At 33.5% G+C, this 22,049-nt stretch overlaps 1 protein-coding gene across 1 annotated transcript in view; it reads right to left on the bottom strand.

Moving 5' to 3' along the window:
• The window catches only part of LOC106111070 (neuroligin-4, Y-linked-like), a 29,700-nt gene that overhangs the window by 3,383 nt on the left and 4,268 nt on the right, over positions 1-22,049 (bottom strand). Inside the window, exons 2-5 of the mRNA XM_013293037.1 lie at positions 1,052-1,715; positions 761-978; positions 334-483; positions 66-266 (exon numbers count right to left, since the gene is read on the bottom strand). Of these exons, the coding sequence (XP_013148491.1) occupies positions 66-266; positions 334-483; positions 761-978; positions 1,052-1,653 (1,171 nt within the window). The 5' untranslated portion in view covers positions 1,654-1,715. The remainder of the gene's footprint in view (positions 1-65; positions 267-333; positions 484-760; positions 979-1,051; positions 1,716-22,049) is intronic.

Below are 22,049 nucleotides of genomic sequence, written 5' to 3'. Positions count from 1 at the left end.
TAATTCAGTTCAAGTCGGGCAATTTATGTATATTTTGAGGATAAAATACTAAAAGCCTTTCTTACCTGGCATGACTGTAGGTGATATCATTAGAAAATTGATACAAGCTGCACCGGATCCATGACCCATTAGTGTTATGTTTGTTGGATCTCCTCCAAATAGGGCGATGTTTTGTTGAACCCAGTGTAGTGCAGCTATTTGATCCATTAGTCCATAATTTGCTACTCTAGCTTTTAAATGGGGAGCTGGATTTGCATTAAGAAATCCTGCAAAGACAATTCATGTAATCTTCATTTAATTACGTTCGAATAGTTTGAATAGAACCAGAATTACCTAAGACACCAAGTCGGAAGTTCAATGTGACCACGATTAAATCCGTGTAGCTAGCTAGAATTGCTCCGTCGTAAGGATTCCCTGAACTCCAGGAGTAACTTTCACCGTGTATGTACACTAATACCGGAAGTGATAACTTAGACTCGTCCACTAAAAGAAACAAATTGTGTTGTAAATTCAACTATTTGTATAATATGTATTTAGAAACAGATTTAAAATTTAAACATTCACCATTGTCCTTTCAGAATATTTAAATAAAAGAAAATAAAAATTAAAATGTTCATACTCTGCATCAATATCAAATAATGGCAAATTACCAGCATTCAGAGTCAGAGCTTTTAGCATAAATTAACATAAATTTGCCGCAATAACAACGACCAAATTAATAACTAAACTGCACAGTGCACGATCATCACAGTTAACTTACTCTGTAAAGGAGCAAATATGTTTAAATAAAGACAATCTTCACTTTGATTCTTAAGGTAGGGCATCAGTCTTTTAATATAATCTAATCTGCCTTTAGGCATTTTCTCTAATATGGTCCTCTCGTGGTCGAGGTCTGGCAGTTTTTGCGGGCAGGCGGGTCCTGGCCGGTCCGACACTCGCACCCCATCCCAGGGCGATGGTGTTCTTGTTGGACTGAATCTAAAAAAGACGGAGGTTTAAAATTAAATTTCAATGAACAAATGGGAAACGATTTCTTTCAATAATTACTTGCCTATTAGACCCAACAGGCGGCGTTGCATACGGTACCCCAAGAAATACTTCAAGGGGACTTAAATACCTATGCTCATCCATTGCCAACATAATGCCCTGTAATTTTCCATATTTAGTTTGAACTATCTTACTGCTAATCTTAAATTTAACTTTCGATCTCGGAACTGGATTCACAGGATTCAAATAATATCGCTTGTAATCTCCATAGTTACTGTAAGCGTTATTTTCCGGATTGTAAAACTTTTTTGATATAAACTCTTCGGCATCGTAATAAGGATTCTTGTCGAAATCAAACTTTTTAAAAATATTGTCACCTATCCTGATATCTTCATGAACATCATATTCGTCAGTTTCAGGGTTACTGTGTTGTGAATTGAAACTAAAATTATTATTTATATTTCTATCCTTGTGTCTATTCATATTTGTCGTGTCTGAATTCACAGATTGCAAATACAAACTGATTATGTAGATGAACGCGTGCGTATTGAAGTAATGTACTCTTTGTGCGGGTTTTAATCTTCTTCCACGTATGTTCTTGTCGCAAAAACACATGCTCGAATTGATTTTAGTCCGCGCTCTGTGGAAATATCCGATTGGAAGCATATTTCGTCATGTTATCATTTTTTTCCTACTTGATGTTTTCGTTTTTCTATCTTTCATATGATCTGAAACGAAGAAAATGATGTGTTAATTTTATACATACCAGTCGAAAGTAGTGGTATCTTAGATTTGACCATACAAGCCCCATTCGATAGTTCCTCTATAGACAATATTGAATCTCCAAATGAACTGGAGTAATCCAATAGACCGTAGGGGCTATTATATTAAAATTATAACAAAGTTAAGGGCCCACGGGTCTACTCTGAGAGGAAACCTAAATTCATTACAAAATAGAGTACATATATCAACAAACGCTCAAATTCCTGTCACAACTCTCAACGTGGATGGAATAAATAATAAAGGAAACAGACGTGAAGCAATCCCGAAAGCTGAAAAACACAATTGTATTTCAAACGAAATTGACCCTTATAGAAATGTCATCAAAAATACTAGAGGCAATAAATTGAATACGTGTCACTACTAAGATAAAATCATGAATGGAACAACAATACTTTGATAGTCCAAGAGAAAGTCAGTATACCTTTCTTTGCCAACTCGTGACAGTGCATTGAACCTTTACAGGGAAGAAAACAGCTTACTGAATCTGTTTGAAACATCCTGAATTCAACACTGGAGTACGAATGTGAAACGTTTTGTTTGGCGGCCGTACAAAGTGCTTTTTGTGTGTGAAGCAACTCTAATTCAGTTTGAATTAGTTTTTAAAAGATGGACGATTTTTTATTTTTAAATGGTCTAATGATCTATGTATAGACCTTGCAATCCACTTTGACCGTATACTATACGAGGTTTGGCTTAATATGCATTATAGTAAACCAGCCAGTAACCTCTAGTGTTGGCAACCACTCGCAGATAATAACGGTCAGATTATTACACCTGTAGCGCGTTGTGTAAAAATAACTGAATTTTTTACACTGAGTTTTTTAATGTTAAATATGAGTTATTTTTGATTTGATCTCTATATTACTGTCACATAACATAGATATTTCTTTTAAATGTATATGTAACTGTTACCGTCTATAATATACCACTTATATTTATACAGTAAACCCATCTATAATAAGCTCCCCTATAACGCCTGTTCCATTCCTTCGTATAACACCACCACATCCCGTTTTTCAGCAAATTTTCTCAATCATACTAATATTATAAATGTGAAAGTTTAGATGGATGGGTGGATGGATGGATGTATGTTAGAGTTTGTAGCCTAAACCGCTGAACGAATCTCAATGAAATTTGGCATACACGTAGAGTATAGTCTGGAAGAACACATAGGTTACTTAGTTTTGTTTTTTTTTAATACCACGCGGAAGGAGTCGCGGGCGAAAACTAGTTATTTATAAATAAGATTCCCTGTAACGCGAATCATGGCACTGTCTTGTCGCAAAACATTTTATGCAGGGCGATAACCATCGACCGCGTTATCGGGTTTGCTGTATATAACTGTTTGTTCTAATCGTCTACAAACATTGAAGGAAACTGTTAGTAATTTAATTAAATGTCACATGAGTCAGCGGAATGGTTCGCAATGTATACACAATGCACAATACCGATCCAATCACTGCGTCATGTGTTTACAAGTCCGCATGATTTGATCCCGGCATAACGCTCGCTACCGCCCTCTGTTATGTAAGTGGAAACTGCTACGTCATAGAATCTAATACAATTATGTTCGAGGGAAAATCAGTGAAGTAATGAAATTGATTGTTCGTCGAAAAACTAGGCATTTTTTTTTTCAAGAATCTGAAACATGACAGAAATTATATGTAAAAAATATCTTCTTACTAATATTATAAATGCGAAAGTTTAGATGGATGTTTGATAGTTTGCCGCCTAAACGGCTCAACGGATCTCGATGAAGTTTTCCATAGATATTTTATCTATGATATTTTTTCCATAGAGTTGAGGATAGTCTGGAAGAATATAAAGCCTACTTATTTATTTAAGTCCACGCGGACGGAATCGCTGACGAAAGCTTATTTACAACATTCAACTATGTTGGAATACTTAAAAAGATTTTTATTTGTATCATTTTTTATTACTAGCAATACCATTATGAGCGTGATTTAAAAATGGCAAAAAATTGCAAACGGCTTCGGAACTGGCATTTTATGTCTCTGATAACCTCACCACTCTCATTTGTATAATGGACGCACTTTCCACTTTTATTACCCGCATTAACTTTCATGGAATACATAAAACTGATAAACACTTGTACATTTAACTTAGACTTAAGTATTTACTCGACTGTCCTAGTAAGAGAGAAAGAGACAGACATAAGCATATCTTTCACGCACATAATTATAAGTACTGCCCATTGTAATTGTGACCTCGCGTAACCTTGAAGACTTGGTCAATTAACAACAATAATTAGATTCGCCTTGTTTAAAAAAATTGTGGAATATTAGTTTTACATAACTGTTAAACCTTCGCATCATCAAACTAGCCCTTATCCCTAGTGGGTAAAAACAGTATGTGCTACTCTTCCATCGTTTCTATCTGAATCCACTCCCTCCTTAAAGATATCCTCTTTCACACGATTCATCAATATTTTCTTCTTTCTCTACCTTTGTAGCCATTCACATCCAATCAAGACATCAAAAATTTTGCATAATATATAATACTAGCTTTCGTCCGCGACTTCGCCCGCGTGAAATTAAAAAAATAATGAAACCATAGCCTATATTACTTACAGATAAATTACCTTTATAACGGTGAAGGAATTTTTAAAATCAACTCTGTAGTTTTTACGTGAATCGAATACATACAAGAATCAAAAAACACCATTTTTTTTCTTTATAATATTGATATAGATTAGCATTAATTATGATTTAAAATTTTATAATAGGTTATTTTACTTGTTGCGTATTTCTTTCGTTTGAATCTAGCTTACGTTTTTCGTTTTGACTTTGTAGCGTACCGACAATGTGAAAGGGAGTGAAAGGGGTTGGGGTAGTACATTACGAACTCGTATTTTATAGAGTACGTTTCCATTACTACTGCGGTTGACCTTTTTTCACGCTAACGCTGTTTTCCCTCGTCCTTTAATCTATTAATGGATACCTATTGTTAAATGCATACGAGGATTTTTATCTTTAAATATTTATTACGCGTAAAAGTGATTTATTATGCAGTAACTGTTCCCGTGCGGCTTTATCCGCATGAAATTATGACAATTTTATTTCATTGTTTACATTTGTCAAATTATCAATAGCAAATGTCAAAATGACATGACATGACAAACCTTAGCAATCTTGCTTTCTTGATGTTGGCAGAAACTTATGGTCTCTTTCCCACATTAGGGTTTTTATCCAAAATATTTTCCCCCTAAGTTTAATGGCGTGAAAATATACAGTCTTCAGCGTGACGTAAGTGTAGGGCTTTTTATTAAAATAAGAATTATTTAAAAATATGCTGTAATTGCTGACATCTTAGGCAACAAAGAAGTGTGTTTACGCTTTATTATAATAGTATAGATAAGTTACATTCCATGTTAAATAGATTATGTTATTAATGTATCTTTCATAGTATACATGAAATTAGTCACTTTTATCATATTTGTTTGGTCGGAAGTTAATCAATATTTTTGGTTGGCAAAATTATATGGCTATACGCCAAATACCGCTTGGAAATCAGCCAAGATAAGAAGTATCGCTAACGATAATTAACTTAATATCAAGGGTTTTAGGAGAAAGTTTACTAAAGTATCAACTTTTAATATATGAAAAGTATTTCTACCTAGAATTACTTGTTTGAAAAATCTTTAATGGATAATTACAAATTCTATAACTTCTCACATTTATTAACGAATTTTCTATATCTACATTTTGTTACGATTTGTAACAACCCTCAAGCAACCAGTGGTCAAGGCTTCAGAGACAGAAACCTTCTTACTATGCGTGCGGTTTTCAACTGAAAGCCCGGTTCAATAAGCAGTTATTTTAGACAGTTCTAGACAGTTGTCTAGCATGAGTTTCTTAAGATTAGTAAATTAGTTCTTATCTTGGAAAAAATAAATTGGTTTATGAAATATTTGTTTTAATTTACAAAACTCAATGTACAATTACAATATAAATTCCATCCTTATTTACTAGAACTCGTCCAAACAAAAATGCTTACAAATTTCTTGTAAAAAAGAAACTGAAAGTACGAAATTTATTCATCGTTATCTTTATAAAGAGCGCAACGAACCGAGGGAATGTGGAACGGATCGTTTGTTGAAAACACTTGTAAAAGTAACGCCGTAAAGTTACACAAGTATACTGCTAAGTTAGAAGTAAGTAAGACAAAAATGTTGTTACGAATTCCATAAATGTATACTAACGAGTATCTAGACGTAACGGTATTATTTGAATATTTATCAAGTTATAAAAACATAGAAATTAAAAATAGAGTAAGCAGAAAAAATACACTAAGTTTAATAAACTTCTACGAGAATGCCACGCCTACGAATGATCTACGAGCATTCTACAAGACATCTACGAAATGTCTACGAAGCTACACGTTTTAGGCAGGTACACATTAATTTCATTTTTATTTACGCTACCTTTTGTGCAAGTAGCGTTAAAGTAATATTGTTCGTTTTGCACATAATTTGCTCTTATATTCCTAGCACAGGTCGGACAAAACCCTTCATCATGCGCTCGAGAAATGAAAATAAACCGAGTAGAATGTCTGTCTGGCTTCAAGTAGGAGAACTGCATTCGTGTTGTTTTCACGTTACCACCTTAGCTTATGTACATATGTTTGTTCACTTTAGTTTATGTTCCGCTATGATGTGTGAGACGAAACTTCTGTTAAATTATCATACATCTATTATTAAACACGTAAAAAGAAACTTAAAGCGGATTGTTTATTCGAAAATTGATACATTGTTTAAAAAAAAAATCAGGGCAAACATACTATAGAACTATACGTTATGACTTTACTTATGAGAGTGCAGAGGTACTCTGATAGAAATAGACCTATCAAGAAGGGAGCAGGAGATTTTTTTTATGATATAAGTTGGCAAACGAGCAAGCGGCCACCTGAATCCACCGAAATGGAAAGCGACCGCCACCCATAAACATCCGTAATTGCAGATGCATTGCCTACACTTAATTGACGGAGGAAGAGACGCACAAAAAGAGGACAGTTCCCCTTCCTATGCGTCTCCTCCACCGTCAAATCCATTTTTCTCGTCCTTTCCTCATAAGAAAAGGGTGGAAAGGGACTAAAATTTAGCCTCCGGCACCACACTCATCAGAAGAAACGCGGAATTACTTCTACTTCACCCCTGTTTTTTGTGTGGTCGTGGTATTACACCGGGCGAGCCAGCCAATTCGTGCGAAGATGTTAAAGCGGGCTCTACCACTGTCAAAGAGATGACGAAAGGTGCAAGACAGATCGATATGGAGGACGAAATCCTAGTGCGTAGACCCTACATAAGTAGGATAGGAACGATGTAGTACGATGAAGTCCGATTAACCGTACATTAAGCCAATTCTTAAAAGAACCTGCAGGTAAATTTTCAAACGCGGTAACTTACAGCATAAAATGGTAGGTTGGATTGTGTTTAATTTTGAACTCGTTAAAAACTTTTAAAACTTTACAGTTTGTTGGTGATTTCGATACCGGGAAAACGCAAAGAGCACTTCTACAAATGTAACTGGAAATTCGAAACTCAACTTAAGCATAAGCGAGGGAATTCAATAATTAAACTATTTTAATGGAATTCCGCACAACCTTCGACTTTATTTATACTCTTTAACAACGGTTGACCTTTGCATGACCTTTTCGTAAATGTGAAAAAACTATACTGATAAGGTTAGTCCCTAAAATACCACAAGCAGAAACAAAATAAATAAAAAAAAAATTGGACCCCCCTGCAAGCACTACCATTTGGATAAAAAAATAATTATCGAATTCGGTACACTAGCGGCGGAATTATGCTGTAACACACATAAAAAAAACATACAAAAGAATTGAGTACCTCCTTCTTTTGGAAAGTCTGTCACTAAAATACAAATCTTCAGCTCTTATATTCGTTATGTATACTCCTCTAACACATTGTTTTTACTAAACTTTATATATGCCTTTTTTAGTATATAACTAGCTGTTCCCGTGCGGCTTCATCCGCATGAAATTATGAAGTTTTATTATTTCGATTACATGTGTCAAATTATCTATTACAAATGTCAAAATGAGATGACAACCTTACTTCCTTGTTATTGGCAGTTTGTAGCTTATGGTCTATTTCCCACATTAGGGTTTTTAAACAACTCATTTACACCCCGAGTCTAAATGCGTGAAAATATATAGCCTAAAGCTCGACGTAAGTGTAGGGCTTTTTATTAAAGGAAGAATTATTCAAAAACATGCTGTGATTGCTGACATCTTACGACACAAAGTAGTATGTATTTACGCTTTATTATATTAGTATAGAAGTATAGACAATATGTGACATATTTAGTATATATTTATGTATAGCTGAGTAATCTGGTAGGACAGTATTTATTCCGAAAATGGTCGGACAAATGAGATCATTAGCGTTTTATTATTCAGGGACAGTCGTTTATTGTGTAAAATGAAGCCAAGTCTCCATTTTATTACTTGAAACGGATGCTTAACTTAACCAAGCATGTCATTACTTAATCACCGGTTATTAAGGCGTTGTGTTACGCAATTTTAGACAATATACAATATTTATTATGTCATTATAATTACGACGTTAATATTTAAAGAATACATTATAAAGTGAAAGTAATGTGGAAAAAATTGTTAAAAATAGTTTGCTTTAATAGTTTAAAGCGTACCTTTTACGCTTAATTCTGGGTTTCTGAAGTTTCTATTTATTTTATCATTACTTTGTGATAAATTAGTGTTGGGTCTACCTAATTTCAGTAAAACTCATGATCGTAAACGCATTTCATGAATTTATCGATTTAAAACTAAGGAATGCTTAAATTTAGCTGGGATACCGGCCATAAGTCAATCAAAATGAAATGACAAATCCAAATGATAATGATTATGTACTGATTACTACATATAATAAATTGTACTGTATCCATAAACAATATTTTTCTGCCTCCATGTATACATGATTGTTAGATTTTAAATAAATCATTTTTTCACTTTCATTATTCATGTGTAGACATATTTTAGTTATTACGCTTATTAGAGCTTTCTCGATATTAATTAATAAAATACAACTTTACTAGCTTTCGCTCGCGACTCCGTCCGCGTGGAATTGGAAAAAAGAAAACTGAAAAGCCTATGTGTTCTTCCAGACTATCTTCTACATATATGCCAAATTTAATCGAAAACCGTTCAACCGATTAGGCTACAAACTCTAACAAACATCGATCTATCCATCCATCTAAACTTTTACATTTATAATATTAGTAAGAGTAAGATTATTCCAACAATAAGTTGTTCAGTCAACCGTTGTTGCATTTGCTTACAAAACATTTATTCTGTATTGTTTCTCGTATTACCAGTAGGGCTCCAAGTTTCTTCCCCATTCACATAAACGTTATCGCTACATATTTATAATTTATAGTTATACGGTTGGTTGAACAATAATATTAATTACATTACACGCTCTGATGGTTTTTCATTCTTACCTCAGATTTTAGGACATTCTTATCTACTAAAACGTGACGTAATAAGATGTAACACTACTTACTTTAGTGTTCTTTTTAAACCTTATTATCAATAGGATAAGATTGAAAATTGGCATCATTCCTCACTTTTAAAAATACGCTTATTTTTGTAACTATTAAATTAGCACTTGAGAGCCAATTTGTATTTTTTAAAGAAGCAATGTGGTCGAAATTATACAAAATATATTAATACGAAAATCCTTAAATTATTCATAAATTGTTACACAAATAGATAATATGCAACAGTTTGCAATGATAGCAATTCTAGCGTACGTCGTTAAGAATAAAACATTAAAACCGGTAATGTGAACATTTGTGTGTTAACTACACCTAAACTAGCCCAGATGTCGAATACGAGCATAACATATGACTCTAAATTACCCTTGTTAATTCACATGAGGCGTTATTATACAACTGAGGAAGCAATAGATGGGATAAATATAAATGTTACATTAGAATAGCTTACTTTATGAATGTACTAATATTTGGCCAAAAAAAAACAAAAGTGAGTAGCCTATGTGTTCTTCCAGACTATCCTCCACATCGGTGCCAAATTTCATCAAGATCCGTTCAACAGTTTACGCTACAAACTAACAGACATCCATCAGACAAGCAGTAAGAAAGAGTGGTTAATCTCTACAAAAAAAATAATTTTCTTGAATACTGTGGCCACTTCTTATGCAGTCTCTTACTAGACTTGTTACATTGTAATACTACTATACATTATTACACAAGCATTTTGTGCAGTAGAAACCCACAATATCTTCAAATCTTAAAACAAATTTTAACAGTATCTTAGATTGCATAGAAAATTGTCTCCGCAATGTTCAATAAAAGTGGATAGTCAGAGAACACTGGAAATGCGGTTAAGATATCGTTAACTAAGACTATCTGCCTAATTACTTCACTTTAGCTAAGTACACCGATAACATTAAAATTTCGACAACGGAAGCAACTAACACCGATTTACATTTTAAATGTTTTCGTCACCTTTACTTTTTGAAATTCATTGTAAAGTAACAACGATAACATTTACGTTAGAATTATAAAAATCGATTTAAGTTTAAATTTTTTGCATGCAAAACATATTTTAGCAATCTTTAAGTCCTGACTTATTAGTCAATACAAAACTTGGAATGGATGGATGGAAGTTTGTTACCAGTTAACTCCAGAAATTTAGGTATGAGTAATTTCGCGAGAGTAGTTACGGGCAACAGCTAGAATTAAAATAATAAGGCAATAATTATGTTGCTACAGAAAGTTAGAGCCTATGAGTGAAAAACAATGGTTAACGTAAACCGTAATATAAAACTAACAAAAGCTGCTTTTAACTGGTCGTATAACTAAAAGCGAGTGTCGTAAACTTAAATTAGAGCCGCAGGCGTTCTTAACGTTAACTAATTACTGTTTACGGCTGAATGAAACTAATAGTAAGGGAAGTTCTATGGAGTAAGTTTCTACATCAAAAGAGACAACTACCGACAAAGAAGTTCTAACTACGTACGTTTACTAAGGACGGGACATGCCAATGATATGTAGCGTACCAACGGTCAGATACTGCCGTAATGCGTATTGACAGGACTGTATAATGCTCACAAGACCTTACTGGACAAGACGTGTGACAAGTTTCGTACCTCCCTCGACGCCTTACTCAACTGGCATGCCCGTAGCTGCCATTAAATCAATTCGAATGTAAATGCATGCCAGTGACTTGTATGCCATTTTGCATTTTCACAAGCCTATAGCCGCCGGAAGTTTGCATTCATGTATGCTAGTTATATATGTACTCCCGCCCTAATGGAACATTTTTTTTTACAAACGAAGAAATGTGATTATTGTTATCCTAAATTTGTAAATGAGAAAAGGATGTACTGTAATCTATATAACTGATTCAATAAACGTCATTCAATTGTCAATTCCTTTGGAGAAGAATTTAAAGTTTCCCCAAGTCATAAATTAGGTAATAAAACTCGCCGACGGTTTTAATTAGACACTGGTATTGAACAAATGTAGCGGTCATATCTAAATTTCTGAATATGTTAGATAAAATATTGTTTGCTTTAACTAAAATTCTCTTAATAGTAACTAGCAGTTCCAGTGCGGCTTCATCCGCATGAAATGTCAAAATTCAAATGCACAAATGACAATTGCTTCCTTGATGTTGGCAGCAACTTATGGTCTCTTTCCCACATTAGGGTTTTTATCCAAAATATTTACCTCCTAAGTTTAATGACGTGAAAATGTATAGCCTAAAGCGTGACGTATGTGTAGGACTTTTTATTGAAATAAGAATTATTAAGAATATACTGTAATTGCTGACATCTTAGGCAACAAAGAAGTTGTTTACGCTTTATTATAATAGTATAGATTATATAAAACAAAACAAAAATAATTCTTCAGCAGCCTTCTACAAGTACTGTACATTCTACTCCGAGATATTCATACAATCACTTTGATTAATAAATCTAGAAACGAAGCGAAACTAGGCCAACAGTTTCTTACATCAATTCAATTTTGTACAAAACATCGTTACATGTGTAATATTTTCAAAAGATTTAACAAAATCGTCATAAAATCCTAGTGAGGTAAGCATTTTGCAACGTTAAGCGGCAGTTAGTTGAAGTATGCTGAAATAAAAACTCGCCACTTGAAGCAACCACCGTCTTATGTTTTTATGGCTCATCCTTAAAATGTTAAAAAAATTCTGGTAAAATTATTTCAAATTGCTAAAGAAAAATTCTAAAAGTACTTCATTCTAGACGAGGATTTTATATTTTTATGAAGGAATTTTTGATGAAATTACTAAAATGAAAGAAAATGACTTCTTTGTCATAGTCAAGTAATTTGTGAGATCACATAAAACATATTCAGGCAATAATAAAAGGATGTAGTCTTATGTACTAGCTATTGCTCGCGGATTCGTCCGCGTGAAATGAATGAATTAAAAAAAACATAGCCTATATTGCTCAGTATCCGTGACAGTATTTGAGTAATTTCAATACATCCAAATCTTTCCTCTTTATAATGTTAGTATAGAAATCGATATAGATATAGATATAGATATAGATATAGATATAGATATAGATATAGATATAGATATAGATATAGATATAGATATAGATATAGATATAGTTATAGATATAGATATTGTTAGGAATAAAATTAGTACCGTGCTATAGAATTGGCGCAACTCTAGATTATCGGCATAAACGGCACGTCCCTAGCTGACAGCTGTCAATGTCACTAGAAGTATGGATAGATTGGCGCGCAACCTGAGTCCTGGCGAGAAGTATTGCTCTGAGTTAAAAGCGACAGTATCAATTAAATAAGTTGTCTAATAATATAGATATAGATTTTAATTATTGTAAATGTTGATTAGCCATTTTACAACTTCAGGTAAAGGGACAAAGCCGTTGATGATTTTATTATAATCACCAAAGGATATGTAGGCCTTTTTCTGTTCAACGGGTACGTTTAATTATTTTCGGATACGTGAAAAAGCTTATTTTAATACGTATACAATGTGCCTTATTTACCGCTGCTCCTATTTATGAAATTGGGTCGGGTTAACCCAATTTCATATTTCAGGCCAAACCTTTAAGAGTTTGCGTTCTCCACATGATTGTATATTGTACTTTTGACAAAATGATAAAAATTGATTATTTGCTCATTGTTTATTGGAAATACTTTTCAAGTTTCGTTGAATTGAGTTCGATTCGCAAATAGAGTAAGAGATTGCTTTTGATTGAACATTATTTTGTTACTTTGTTTATTACATTCACCAAATTTCATTTGATCGTTGGATTGGAAATATATTTCAAAGGAAAATTTTCTAAATTACTATTTTACGATATAACAAAATACTCGTATTCTTAAGTATACTTTCTTTCAAAGATATTTTTCTTTAGACATTTTAAAAAAAATGAATAATTTTATTTCTTTGGTTCGTTTTGGTGTAATTATACAAAAATATAGGGGAAACTGAAATAATGATCGCTTGTCCGTAAAATCTTAAAAAATAAACTAAAGTGCTAGACTTCACGTAAACTTTGTCCCACAAAATGACTACAATGAGAAATAAAAGATAATCATAACTATTTTTTTATATCATAAGGTGGTAAACGAACAAGCGGCCACATGAATCGGCCGAAATAGCGAAGCAACCGCTGCCCATAGACATTCGCACTTGTAGATGCATTGCCTATCCTTAATCGACAAAGGAGGAGTCGCACATAAAGAGGATATTACCCCTTCCTTTGCATTTCCTCTACCGTCAAATCCACGTTCCCTTCCCATTCGTTTCTTATAAGGGTGAGAAGGCAAAGGGACTAAGTTGGGCCTCCGGCACCACACTCATCAGACGATACGCGGAATTGCCTTCTGTGTGATCGTGGTATTTCACCGGGCGAGCCGGCCCATTCATACGAAGATGTTAAAGCAGGCTCTACCACTGTCGACTACATTTTTACTAGTTCTTATCCATGACTTCGCTCATGAGGATTTAATTAACCAAGTAAGTAACGTTTTTTAAACTATGCACAATATCTATGCCAAATTTCATTGATATATTCAGTCGCTAAGAAGATACTTACATCCATCCATCTAAACTTTCATAACATTAAAGTAAGATTGCAAGGAAAAGGTTTTTTTACTTATAAAACGAGGATGCTAGCAGTTCATTACGTAATTAAGGACTATTATCTTTAGAAGAAATGATTCTAATGAAGCTGCGCAGATGTTGAATGGACATTCCGGCAGTCTGTGTAATATCTTGTTCTCAGTGCTTTTATAATTACTTTGATAATTATTATAAAACGTTCTTAATTCCGACAAGGAAATAGGTTTTCAATTTCTCTTTCTCTTTCTACCCGTTTCGTCAGAAGAAAGTATGGGAATCTAAAGTGGATTTGACGGTGGAGGAGACGCATAGGAAGGGGAAATGTCCTCTTTATACGCGTCTCCTCCTGCGTCAATTAAGGGTAGGTAACACATCTGCAATTGCGGATGTCTAAGGGCAGCGGTCGTTTGCCATTTCGGTGGATTCAGGGGGCCGCTTGCTCGGTTGCAACCTTATATAAAAAATGTCAATGACCTCATCACACGATAGTACAAAGTAACGAATGTGAATAAGGGCATTACTTAACTATGTATGAAATGGTTTGCCTAAAATGGTCGGATTTGGAACGCATCCAAACTAAATCATATTTGTATTATAAAAAGGAATTAACCTTAGTAATGTCAAATCGATTTACTCTTAAACGCGACTTTTAACGTTTTCTATAAAAAATAATAGACATTTTTACACTTAAAGCAATAAAGTGAACTGAAGTCTATGAACTCACAAATCTTTTTAGCGGCAGATTTCTCAATGACATAATCACCAGGTCGGTCGTAACGTTGACTGTTTGAGAGGCTTACGGAATAGGATTACTGGACGTTTAATAACTTTTTTAGAGGTCGCAGGTGTGTCAAGCGCAGGCTGTCAACTTGAGCTTTTTATGAAATTTACGCTCTCATTTTAAAACAAATTTATCGCGCAGCAATCTCACAGATAGGTACTGAGGAGTGTGGTTTTATAATTTGAATTTGCTGTTGGCATGTGGTCCAATAATTTACGTGCATCTTTCCATTTTTTTAAATTAATACTTCTACAGAGGGTTTAATGTAAGATTTTTGAATATTAAAATTTGATGTGATGAAAATTGCTTTTCTCTTATTTCTTTGCCTCATTATTCATAAAGACTCATTACGTAAAGTTCCTATTTCTCCGTAGATTTTTATCCAATAATTATTTCAAGAATAAAAGTATACTCCGGTTAACGTGTTAAACGCAGTAGTCGTGTGTAAAACATACTACTAGTCGAATTGCAGTGCACACCTGAAACTAAACTATCGCATAACTGTTTAGTCTCGCTTTGATTCCTATGAGCTTACATGGAGGAGCGCACGTTACTCGATTTCTAGTTGTGCAAGTAAACTTTTGAATGGGCTGTGAAACAATCGACAATCAGACAACAGTTGTGTTATACGTGTCCGTCCGCTCTAAATTACAATAGCTACATAAAACACGAGTGACTGTTCACTTATATTTTTACAATCCAAAAGTGTACGGTATCATGATAAAGCCAATAAAAAAATAACCTAACCACAATAGGCTTCGACTATAAATATAATTCCGTAAAAACAATGGACGATCGACTGCTCGTTTAATTACGCACATTAAATTAAAATCGTCCCATTCACTCGCGATATGACGTCTGACACTTTTAATACAGCGAAGCCTTCCACTTTATTTAAAATTTAATATTTAAATTCGCTGAATGCGAAGTATTTGCATATTTTCGGTTCCGCCGAAATATCGTTGATTCGGTAAAATAAACGCTCATTCAGTAGACATCGAGTGGAGTTAAAACTTTGTTGTTAAAACACAAGACTTAGTAAAATAAACAAAAATTAATTGGCACAAAATGTCAATGATAAAGTGAATGAAGATCCATCACTGAAAGGAAAGTTAACCTATGTTACGAAATGTCAAGTCAATACTAATATTATAAAGATACTAGCTGTTCCCATGCGACTTCATTCTCATAAAATTATAAAAATTTCATTCTATTGTTCACATTTGTCAAATTATCAATTGCAAATGTCAAAATGACATGACATAATGTCAAACCATGGCAACCTTGCTTCCTTGATGTTGGCAACAACTTATGGTCTCTTTCCCACATTAGGGTTTTTATCCAAAATTTTTACCCTTAAGATTAACGGCGTGAAAATATATAGCCTAAAACGTGACGTAAGTGTAGGTCTTTTTATTAAAAAAAGAGTTATTCGAAAATATGCTGTGATTGCTGACATCTTAGGCAACAAAGAAGTGTGTGTTTTTGTGTGACGCTTTATTATATTAGTATAGATAATATAATATTTGTATGTATTGAAATAACTCAAAAGCTACTGGGCCGATTTAAAAAATTCTTACATTGTTAGAAAGGTAATTTATCTGCTCATGACATCGGCTTCATTTTTTTAATATTTTTCAATTTTACGCGCATGTAGTCGCGAAAAACAGCTAGTATACCAATAAATAGAAATTTTATCTAATATCTATAGTAATATATTTACAACTATACAACTATTATTTAAGTAAATTCTATAGTCATCATTTTTCCGTTTTAAAACTTATTTCGGTGACAAAATATGATTGATGGATAATGCATCGAGTTTGATAGATCGCAGAGTTCTAGACGTAAACATCATAATCCAGAATATGATAATAAGATTGGAGCCAATGTCATCTGACACAATCGACCGACAAAAACAAGATCACCGAGAAGTTTTGGTTTACTAACCTATCGTGAAAGTTTTATATCGCTTTGAGTTATTACATGAATTTGCAAATCAAAAATAGAGCAAGAAGTTAAAAATAAAAATGTACCGAATAAGCTCACTGCAATGGACATACAACTTACTTGATATAAATTACGCAAAACCTAAAATCACTCTATAAACTGTTTCAAATGAAACTTTGTTAATTTTAATCACACCTTAGATTTTAAATAAATTAAGTAGGATCCTGACGGATCCGGAACTATTCGGTGCTGCCATAAGAAAATAGACGAAAATGTTAACCGTACAATAATAAGATTCTAATAATGTCTCAAGAAAGTTTAAACTATTTAACTCACAACATACATTATTTCATCCATAATGTAAGCAAATTTCATTTTATGAGACATTTTAACAATTCAAATGAAATTGTATTAAATAAAATACGTTAGTTTATCAAAGTTATCGTTTATTTTAGAATAGACTTATACATGTTATGTACTTTTCAAGCAAAGTATTGCACGTCGTGCAATTTAATCAAGAATTTTCATAAGATTAATTGAAGTGGGCGCTATGTCTGACGTGAATGGGCACAAACATTGAAATCATTCTCTGTGGGGCACCATTGAGCTGTGAGCTCTTTGACTACATTCCCTGAATGCAAGCACTACTGGAACTTTTACCGAGTTGGAGTTCGTGCTATATTGGAGTTTATAATGTAAATGAATTACTAGAACATAGTAAAGCTTGTTTATAATACTTTTATTTCTATATTAAATTATCGTTATTTCATTAAAATAAACATTCTCATTAAAATTAGATCATTAAAATAAATATTCTCATTAAAATTATTTTTACTTTATTTTAAAGCGTTTATTATTCGAACTGATACATATAAAAGTTTGTTTTTTTACCGTTACAATAAAAAAAAAATATTAAATAATAAACAAGACCCAATATGTTCTTAATCTTAAAGCAAATACTTGTGAATTACGTAAATTACGATCTATAGAAACGGTAACACTCAACGCTTTACCAACCACCCACTTAAGACCCGAAATATTCTCTAAATTAATACGAGGAATTCAAATGACAATAACTTTGTAAACCGCCTTTATTATTTCAACTCTCATCTACTATTGTTTCATGAGAAAATTTTAGTTACTTCAAATTAAACCACTTAATTATTTATTGTTAAAGTTATTTTAAAAGTAAATTTCAAAATAACTATTTGTTGTACAAAATATGTACAGGATAAATTAAAATAATATTAATTTCTACATTTCTATCACCTCGAATAAATTATTTACATTTAAATAATAACATAGTATATTGAAAAATATTTAAAAATGCGGATAATTCTAAACTATGTCTAACTATCAGAATGTTTTAAAAGATATCAGTTAATTACAGGACTGAGTCCGACCAACAGATCGAATGTGGCCTTTATATGCCGACATGTGAAGGCATTTTCTTGCATGACAAAGCGTAATACGGCCATGAATTTATCTTTCGCTATTCAATCGTATTCTTTGACAATACTTAAGCTTGATTTTTTTTTAGCTTAGCTTTTGATTATGACTTTGTCTTGTAAAATTGTTAAGTAGTCTATGTATTCTTATTATCACAACCATCGATATCTATGAAACAGTTATCATCATCATCATCATCATCATCATCATCATCATCACCAGCTCACTATACCTTCCCACCGAGGGGCTCGGAGCCTACCCTGAAGTTGGGGTGACTAGGCCATAGTCAACCACGCTGGCCAAGTGCGGGTTGGTTGACTTCACACATATCTTTGAATTTCTTCGCGGATATGTGCAGGTTTCATCACGATGTTTTCCTTCGCCGTAAGAACGTCGGGTAAATTATGAAACAGTTATGGAGATACTTTAAAATAAACATAAATCCATCGTATAACTTCGCACTTGCAATATGATAATTATTTATTCAAATAGATTAAATTTAGGCGGTATTCAAGTATTTTTATTTAATTTCTAATTCTTGCATAACATATTTATAATCTGTTTATTCGTTGTGATTTTAGCCTTAATAAAGCTTAAGTTATTTTTAAGCAAAGACGTAATATAACTTTATTATTTGCTATTACATTAACCGCTAAATATAAGTATCTAAAGTATCATCCTTACGCCCCCGTTATTATCATTCATCACAAATTTAAAAATAAAACGACGTCAACGTAACATAAATCTTCGCTCCTAACGAGATCTTTTGAAGTTACGTCACGGAAAAAACATAAATTATAAAAAACAATCACATTTAATGGAGTAACGTTATTCTAAAAATAGTAACATAATTGGAATTCTAACGAATGTCGTTTTAACACAGTCATTGACATAATAAGAGCGTGCGTGCCCAAACTATCGCACAACTGTTTAGTCTCTCATTGGTTCCTATAATCTTAAATGGAGGTGCCACAGTGTTCGATTTTTAGTCTAAACAGTTGAAAGGGCTGCGAAACAATTGACAATCGCACAACAATTATAAGAAAGTTTAGTCAAAGGTGTTCGCCCTCTATAATTCTTTGCACCTTTATTTTGGTAGCGTTAAATCAACGTAATAAAAATATCCTTTTGGCACACTAATTATAGTAACGACCTACAACAAACAAGGTATGGCACTCTAGGGAGCTCTACCCGTAAGCCACATAATATAATTTGTTTTCGGAGCATAAAAAATGCTCCAAAGAAACCAGATGACATAGGTAAAAAGGGACATTTCAGCATACCAGAAAAGCTGAAGTTGAGCGTGTTAAAACTTTAAATCTTCCCATAGATAAAACCTATTTTGATCCATATACTCGTAGTTATAACGTTAAATATGTCTGTTCATACATGTCAACCAATTATTCACCATGTCAATTCTATAACAAATAAATATATCTACAAATACAGATAAATGTAATACATAATTACAATATTTGAGTATTCATTCGATTCATGTGCAAATAAAATGAAGACCAAGTTAAAATAAACATTCCATAGCGGATTAAAGCGCGTTAAATTTCAAGCAATACAAACAAATTCCGGACGGGCATTGCTTGTTTTACATCAGTATCGGGGTCCGAGACCCGACCGTGGCCGATACCTTGATATAAATTCAAATTTCACCGCGCGAGTTTAATTTTAAACGTGTTCTTTTTTCAAGAGATATCCTATGATAAAATTACAACGATCGAAGGAATAATGACAATAAAATGGCTAACATTTAGTAATTTGTATGAAATGAATAAGACATTGAATGTTTTAAGATAAAATAAATAAATAATTAAGTTTAAAAAAGGACGTATTAGGAACCAGCGAAGCAAAAACATCCGCATGTTAGACTGCAAATATATCAAAAGATAAATAGCAATGAAATATAATGATATTTTAATCCGCAAAAGACGCGTCTACACACGAGAAAATAAAAATCCCTTTGAAGTAAAAACCCTCCGCGACACGTCAAAAATAATTTCATAATACTCAGGTGTGGCTTTTGTAGGTTACACGAAATATTTTCGTAACTTACATCACGTTCATACATAATGGAGTCGAGTTAATATAGATATATTTATTAAGCTGAAAAAATTGTAAAGGTTTTTCGTCGGGTGACACAAAATGTAGGTAACGTGGGTTATTTGTTTTTCATAACAGATTCAGTTTGTAAAGGTAAATTTGTTCGCCTCTCAGCGAATGCGAAGGGAAACGCCACCTGAGCTCTGGAATTTATTAAAAGCGTGAATACGTTATCACGGTAGGGTTGACGTGACAATGTCCTTCATTACGTTGGCCGAGTGCCTGTTGCAGATGACCTGTATCCTGTGAAGTTTGCCACGACTAATCCTTTTCGTATGCATGGGTCGGCTCGCACTGTGTAATACCACGACTACAGAAAACAGGAGTGAAGTGGAAGCAATTCCGCATTTCATCTGATGTGTGTGGCGGATGAAGCCTAATTTTTGTCTCTTTCCCTTTCCACCCTTTTCTTAAGAGGAAAGGATAGGAAGGAAAAGTGGATTTGACAGTGGAAGAGACGCATAAGAAGGAAAAATGAAGGAAGAAACTCTATGTGCATCTCCTCCTCCGTCAATTAAGGGCAAGCAACGCATCTGCAATTGCGGATGTTTATGGGCATCGGTCGCTTTCCATTTCGGTGGATTGATGTGGCCGCTTGCTCGTTTGACAACTTATATTATAAAAAAAAAATCAATTACCAAATAGGCACCGACTAGATGTATCTACGATGGGGCTAAAACTAATTTGTGGTAACACTGGATGTAGAGTTATTTTTTGCTCCAAATATTTGACAATGTAAAGTATATATGACGAGATATGTTTTTATACATGTATGTTGACAATGGAAACCCAGCAATAGTAACTTCGCTGCCTGACCACTGTCCGTAGGATTTCTGTAGCCAGTAATCGAGAAACTCACGTACTTTAGTAACTCCGTTTCAAAGGAAACTTTGATAACCTGGAAACTTACCGAACTAACCTCGTAGCGAACAATTTAATAACTATTTCAACGCTCTCTTTAAATACTGTAACACTACACGAGGATACCTAAGTAACTTATACTAAACATTATGGACCTTAGCGTACAAAATTAGACAATTTTCACTAAAAAAAAACACAAACTTTATACGGATTTGAAAAAATCACGTTTATTGAAATAATACAGATTTGAACAATAAGTAGGTACTTATAGCAAAAGCAATGTGGTGATATATATTTACAGCGAATTCATCAATACTAGAGAAGAATTGTGCTCTATACTAATATTATAAAGAGGAAAGATTTGTATTTTTGTACGTATTGAAATAACTCAAAAAGTACCGGGCCAATTTTAAAAATTCTTTCACCTTTAAAAAGGTAATTTATCTGTGAATAAACTAGGCAATATTTTTTAAAAGCACGGTAACCAAGTTGCGAGCACGAGCTATTAACTCTAAAGTAAATTACACAGCACAACTAAGTACTCTGCAATTTACCAATACTAGAGAATACTTGTAAGGTCTGATGCAAGATAAAAGAGGAACTCTATATTAAAGAGAAATGTCGCAGTGTAGGCTTGAATAGCGCGACAACTCAATAAGCAGCGGAGCGCAGATAGTACCGTCTATTGATCCAAGTAGGACTAATCCTGGTAAAGAGTTCATGTTGACACGATGTACTAATTACTCGTTCGGTAACTTGGTGAGTAGTTATTTCCACTTTTCTTCGTCTCCTTTATTAATTAAAGTAGCTATTACCTGCGACTACCCCGCGCAATATTAAGATAAAAGGTAGCCTATAATATGCCTATGTCATCTACCCTCTCTACTATCTAACGTCGGTGGCTCAGTGATTTAAGCACTTGACCTGTAATCTACAGGTCTTTGGTTCGAATCCCGCCATGTACCAA

This window comes from Papilio polytes, unplaced genomic scaffold, assembly GCF_000836215.1.
Source record: "Papilio polytes unplaced genomic scaffold, Ppol_1.0 DF824180.1, whole genome shotgun sequence".
NCBI classification, from domain to species: Eukaryota; Metazoa; Arthropoda; class Insecta; order Lepidoptera; family Papilionidae; genus Papilio; species Papilio polytes.
Note: the sequence above shows the minus strand (reverse complement) of the source record. Positions and strands in the feature narration are given on the sequence as shown.